Source organism: Triticum urartu, chromosome 1 (genome assembly GCF_003073215.2).
Source record: "Triticum urartu cultivar G1812 chromosome 1, Tu2.1, whole genome shotgun sequence".
In the NCBI taxonomy this organism is placed as follows: Eukaryota; Viridiplantae; Streptophyta; class Magnoliopsida; order Poales; family Poaceae; genus Triticum; species Triticum urartu.
The window spans coordinates 326491215-326496844 of record NC_053022.1 but is presented as its reverse complement, the minus strand read 5'-3'; the positions used below and the strand labels follow the sequence as shown (position 1 = coordinate 326496844).

The 5630-nt window shown below is 46.6% G+C and overlaps 1 protein-coding gene across 1 annotated transcript; it reads left to right on the top strand.

Moving 5' to 3' along the window:
• The first annotated feature begins 334 nt into the window (after positions 1-334).
• Positions 335-5364, top strand: LOC125510156 (probable trehalase). The gene is made up of 11 exons (XM_048675251.1): positions 335-1153; positions 1667-1786; positions 2751-2866; positions 2957-3057; positions 3165-3274; positions 3427-3499; positions 3667-3834; positions 3937-4024; positions 4223-4340; positions 4444-4657; positions 4955-5364. The coding sequence occupies exons 1-11, from the start codon at positions 573-575 to the stop codon at positions 5042-5044; spliced, it is 1779 nt and encodes a 592-aa protein (XP_048531208.1). The 5' UTR covers positions 335-572; the 3' UTR covers positions 5045-5364.
• Positions 5365-5630: the final 266 nt, after the last annotated feature.

The window sequence follows — 5630 nt, the reverse complement described above, 5'->3', positions numbered from 1 at the left end:
CCTGTAAACATGTGTGATTGTACTGTGTGTAAAGAAAAACTGACGTGATAAGTCCGTCTAATCACGTCCAACTACGCAAAGCAGGCGCCGTCACCACTGACCAGCGTATGATATGTCCTCCGTCCGTCCATGGTGGGTGGCGCGCGTCCCCCTCCCCTGCCGCCGCGACGGTATCCGCCACCGCCACCGCCACCGTCGACTGACGTGGAGGCCAGCGCGCCACCAACGAAAAACGAAAGAGAAGCCCAACCGCTACACATGCGACAAGTTCGTTCACAGGGCATCGATCCCAACGGCCGGCCCAGGTCGGCAGGCGCCTCCACCCTCCCCCCCGTTCCGAATAAAAACCCACGCGTCGCGAAGCCCAAACACCCAGCAAAATAATCCTTTCCGCTTTCCATCAGCCAACCGCGGGAGGGGAGAGGAAGAGTCCGCCGCGCCCCCGTCGCCCCTCTCGCCGCCGTACGGAAGCGGAACCGTCTCAACGGGACACCGTTTCCCGTTCCCGCAAGGACGTCACGCCCCCGCAAATCCCGCAACAGAACAGAAAACCCTCTCTTCATCTTCATCGAATGGCCCCGCCTCCGCGCCATCTTCTACTACTGCCCGTTCTCCTCCTCGCCTCCCTGCTCCGCGCAGCGCAGATGGAGCCCGCCCACGCCGCCGCCGCCGGCGACGGCGATCGCGACGAGGGCGCCCGCGCGCTGCTCGCGCTGCTGCAGCGCGTGCAGTCGGAGGCGCTGCGCGCGCTGGGGCCGCGCGACTTCGACCCCAAGCTCTACGTCGACCTGCCGCTCGCGCCCGGCGCCGACCGGGCCGCCGCGGAGGCCGCGCTCGCGACGGTGACCACGCGCGGGGAGATGAAGGCGTTCCTGGCCCGGTACTTCGCGACGGCGGGGTCCGACCTGGTGGAGGCCGACCCGCCGGACTTCGAGGCCGAGCCGCGCGGGTTCCTGCCGAGGGTCGCGAGCGGCGAGGCGCGGGCGTGGGCGCTGAAGGTGCACGCGCTGTGGAAGGACCTGGCGCGGCGGGTGGCGCCGTCCGTCGCGGCGCGGCCCGACCGGCACACCCTGCTGCCGCTGCCCGGCAGGGTCGTCGTGCCGGGCTCCAGGTTCCGGGAGGTCTACTACTGGGACTCGTACTGGGTCGTCAGGTCCGTACCTACTCCTCTCCTACACCTCGTATTCCTCTCGGCCCCTCCATTATTGGTCGTTCATGAACCTCTCAACGTAGCTTCACGTGTTCTTCCACTTGTCAGCTACTACTAGAAGTAGCTAGTTAGGTTGCCCTTTGGACTGTTTCGGGCTTACGTGGTGGAGTTCCCCTAGCTCACTTGTCTCTTCACCTTTGTCACGTAATCTATGGAAGCATATACTGTGGGCGGCTGATTTTTTATATGGGATGGGACGTGGTGCTTCGCTGACCGGCGCAGGGCCGGCCGGGGACCGCTGGCTCCATTAAATTTGTCCCAATCGAGGATCCACTGAGGTTGATCCGTCCGTCCTTGTTCATTCTAGAGGAAATTGCAGTAGCTGGTTCGTGCTGTTGTCCCGGTACACCGACAGGGTAGTGTGTGTAGTATATTCCCACACACACACACACGAAAAAAAGGACAGGATGGTGTAGTAGATGCTTGATTTCTGCTTGGGTTGATGCATGCATGCAGGGGCTTGCTGGTGAGCAAAATGTACGACACGGCAAAGGACATCGTGCTCAATCTTGTGTACCTCGTGGAGGAATATGGGTTCGTTCTCAACGGTGCCAGATCCTACTACACTAATCGAAGGTGACAACTCCATCTCCCCTCCCACTGTTTGATTTGCATGCATGTACAACGCAGAGATTTTTTTTGTATTTTTTGCATGAGGGTTTTTGACCTTTTTTATCATAATATTGCACTTCGTACTCCCTCTAGCATATATATTTTCTGAAAAGTCAAAACTAGCAAAACTTTGACTGGGTTTATGTAGGGAAAACAGTCTATGTCTACAATACCAAGCATACAGAATATGAAAATATAGTTCATAACGTGTCCATTGATGCGCATCTGATGTTATAAATGTACATGATTTTTTCTATAAATATGGTCAGAGTTTGGAAAGTTTGACTTTTGAAAAAAAACTATAGGCACCACATTATGGAATGGAGGGAGTATCATGTATCATGCCTCGTAAAAAACATACATATAAAACCTGAAAAGTGCAGTGTATTATGTGTTGAACTATATGCCTATAAAGTTTTTGTAAATAAAACACACATCTGAAAAAGATCGTATACTTGCTATTTTTAGATTGCAAGTGATCATATTTTTCAACCAAAATTTATAGGTGTGTACTTCACCACATAATGCTAATGTATAATCACAATTTTAAAATAAGAAATAGAAAAATTATGTGTGTTTTTTGAAGATACTTGCGCGAAGTGCAATATTATTGTATCTAACTCAACTGAGCCAGTGGAAACTTTTGCAAAAACTAGTGCAAAGTGACAGTCTACCCGGTCCAAATTAAGTGCAGTTCACTCTTATTTCTGCCATATCACTCATCACCTGCTAGGAAAGTTCACATTGTCTTCTCTACCTGAGAAAGTTCGTAACTTTATTGTAACATTATATTTATTACTGGTGTCATCTTCTCTTGTCAAAATAATAAAATAGTTTTGGGGTCATCTTCCAAATGAAGTACAAAAAAACTTATAATGCATTCATGTGGCTATATGTTGGTCACCTGATATATGCTTTCACTTTGCAGCCAACCACCACTTTTGAGCTCGATGGTTTTGGAATTATACACGGCAACAGGTGATTTGGGCCTTGTGAGGAGAGCATTCCCCTCTTTGCTGAAAGAGCATAGCTTCTGGGTATCAGGTAGCAGGCATAAAACCCATATTTTAGCATCCCCTTTTACAACCTCACATGGTTAAAATTCAGTTCCCCTGTACAATGGTTTTTACGCAGAGCTTCACAACGTGGAAATAATGGACAATCATGGACGGCTGCATAATTTGAGTCGTTACCAGGCCATGTGGAACAAACCTAGACCAGAAAGTGCAACAATTGTAAAGTCTTTTACTTTGGTTATTATTGTGTTGTTAACTATGCTGGTCGCAGTGAAAGTTTTGCCATGTCAAAGATAAACTCAATATGCAGTCTCTGCTGTTTTCAGGATGAGGAACTGGCCTCAAAGCTTAATTCTACGGCTGCCAAGGAAAAATTGTACCACCAGATTGCTTCAGCGGCTGAATCAGGATGGGATTTTAGCTCTCGATGGATGAGGTTGGATGTTCTGTAACTCGTGAATTACCAATAAAACGAATGCTGAATCTTCTGTTGATTAAGTGATGTGGTGCCAAAAGAGCTCCAGTGGGATCAAAATCATAATGTGTACCACGTGCTGTTTATAATGATGGTTTCATTCACTTGTGCAGCAATTCAACTGACATGACAACCTTGGTAACAACATTTGTTATACCTGTGGACTTGAACACATTCATATGCAAGGTAAGGTATGGACCTAATTATTATAATCAATATTTAGCATGTATCATTCGGTTCAACGTCGTATTTCACTTTACTCTGCTACACCTTAGCTTGGAAGATGCTTATTGGGCAAGAAGTTCTTAGCTGTTACGAGTGTTAAATGATCCTTACCTTAATTCACAATACAGATGGAACGGGACATAGCGGTCTTTGCCAAACTCATTGGAGAGAAGGCAACTGCAGAACTTTTCTCACAGGCTTCAAAAGCACGCCATACGGCAATCGAGTCTCTTTTGTGGAATTCTGAGATGGAACAGTGGCTTGACTACTGGCTTCCCACTGATGGAAATTGCCAGGTGAGCTCGTAGAGTAAATCAGCTTGATCTCCTATAATCATGTCCGACTGTGGTGACTTTTTTCTGGTTGTATTAACTTGATACATTATTACTATTGTCCAGGGACCCTACAAGTGGGAATTGAAGTCACAAAACCGCAACATCTTTGCTTCTAACTTCGTACCCTTGTGGTTAAATGCACATAATTCAGGTGCGTACTGTATGTTCCCTGTCTCCCTGTGTTTATTTTCTCATACCTAATGGTGCAGTGACAGCCAGGAAGTATCGAAAAGTATAATATCTAGCAGCATGTTTCCCTAAAAATAATAATAACAGCGATTACGGAACTCTCTGAACATTCACCCTTTTGTTGCTCGCCACTGATTATGGTTGTCTGGAACTTAACCAGGTTTGGGGCCATTTCTGGATGAAGCAAAATCAGTGAGAGTCATGAGAAGCCTCCAAGCATCAGGGTTGGTCTGTCCTGCAGGAATAGCAACTTCAGTATCCAATACAGGGCAACAATGGTTAGTTTCCTGAAATGGTTTATTAGAGATCGTAAAACTCTACCTGGCACAGGAAATTATTTGGCGTCCCTTCTTTAAAACTGGTATTCTGGTAATTAAACAGGGATTTTCCAAATGGATGGGCACCATTGCAGCATCTGATAGCTGAGGGATTGCTGAACTCTGGTTCAACAGAAGCAAAAGAATTTGCTGAGGACATCGCCACGAGGTGGGTGAGAACAAACTATGCAGCCTACAAATCAAGCGGCGCAATGCATGAGAAGTACGACGTCGAGGCCTGTGGAAAATCCGGAGGAGGCGGTGAATACAAACCACAGGTATGGACTTGTATGTTAGGAAGGAAAGTAAAAGCCCTTCGTTTGTGTTCACAATATGATAAAGCATGTTTGTACTTGATAAATGGTGAACCTTACACAATTTATTCGTCCATAGTTTGTTGTAAGCTCTAATTGCCAAGGCTCTAATTTTGCTAGTCTTGTTTTCTCGAAACCACAAATACTACCAAGGTTTTAATTTTGCCAGCCTTGTTTCCTCATAACCACAAATACAGAGTATCTCCTCCTCCAACTACCATCTGAAATTCTAACTTGAGGTCGTTGGATATAATTCTGCAGACTGGTTTTGGTTGGTCAAATGGCGTATTATTAGCATTTTTGGAAGAGTTGGGATGGTCCCATGACAAGGAAATAGGCTGCCCATCCTGATGAGATCAAGCAAGCCGCCTCATCAGAAGAAAAATGTGCACACGCCAAAAATCTATGGAAGAGCCCTACATGCCAAAAATCTATGGAAGAGCCATTCTGCTGAACTTTCTTAAGCAACTAATTGACTGAGCACTTGATTGATTGTGTGTGTCTAGTCTATTCTTTTTGTTACAAAATGAAAGCATGCTGTTGCTCTTTGCTGTAACTAACGTTATAGCCGGCGAACTGTACCCCGACAGTCGCCGGACATTCTTCTGCTGTTTACACTCTAAACAACCTTGTACGAGGTATCACTATCAGAAGTACAGTACATCTGTTTACATTCTTGTGGTACAGAGTGAAGTTTAACAGTTGTCCACGCTGCAGCCAACCGGGTCAAATCCTGCTTGTTAAATGCTTTATATAGCATTAAGCTCAGTCTGTGGACTCTCTGAAATTTGCTGAACCTGGATTATATAGCATTAAGACAGGGATTACCTCTGGTTGATAACGAACCTGTTTGATTACTATTACCCCAAATAATACATTCATGAACTACTCCATATAGTAGGATTTTCATGCAATTTGTAATCAGAGTACGAGATGC

Coding starts and splice junctions, on each gene's coding strand:
- LOC125510156 (XM_048675251.1), top strand. CDS start 573: ATGGCCCCGCCTCCGCGCCATCTTCTACTACTGCCCGTTCTCCTCCTC. Junction 2,867..2,956: donor GCATAGCTTCTGGGTATCAG/GTAGCAGGCATA, acceptor GTTTTTACGCAG/AGCTTCACAACGTGGAAATA. Junction 4,341..4,443: donor TCCAATACAGGGCAACAATG/GTTAGTTTCCTG, acceptor GTAATTAAACAG/GGATTTTCCAAATGGATGGG.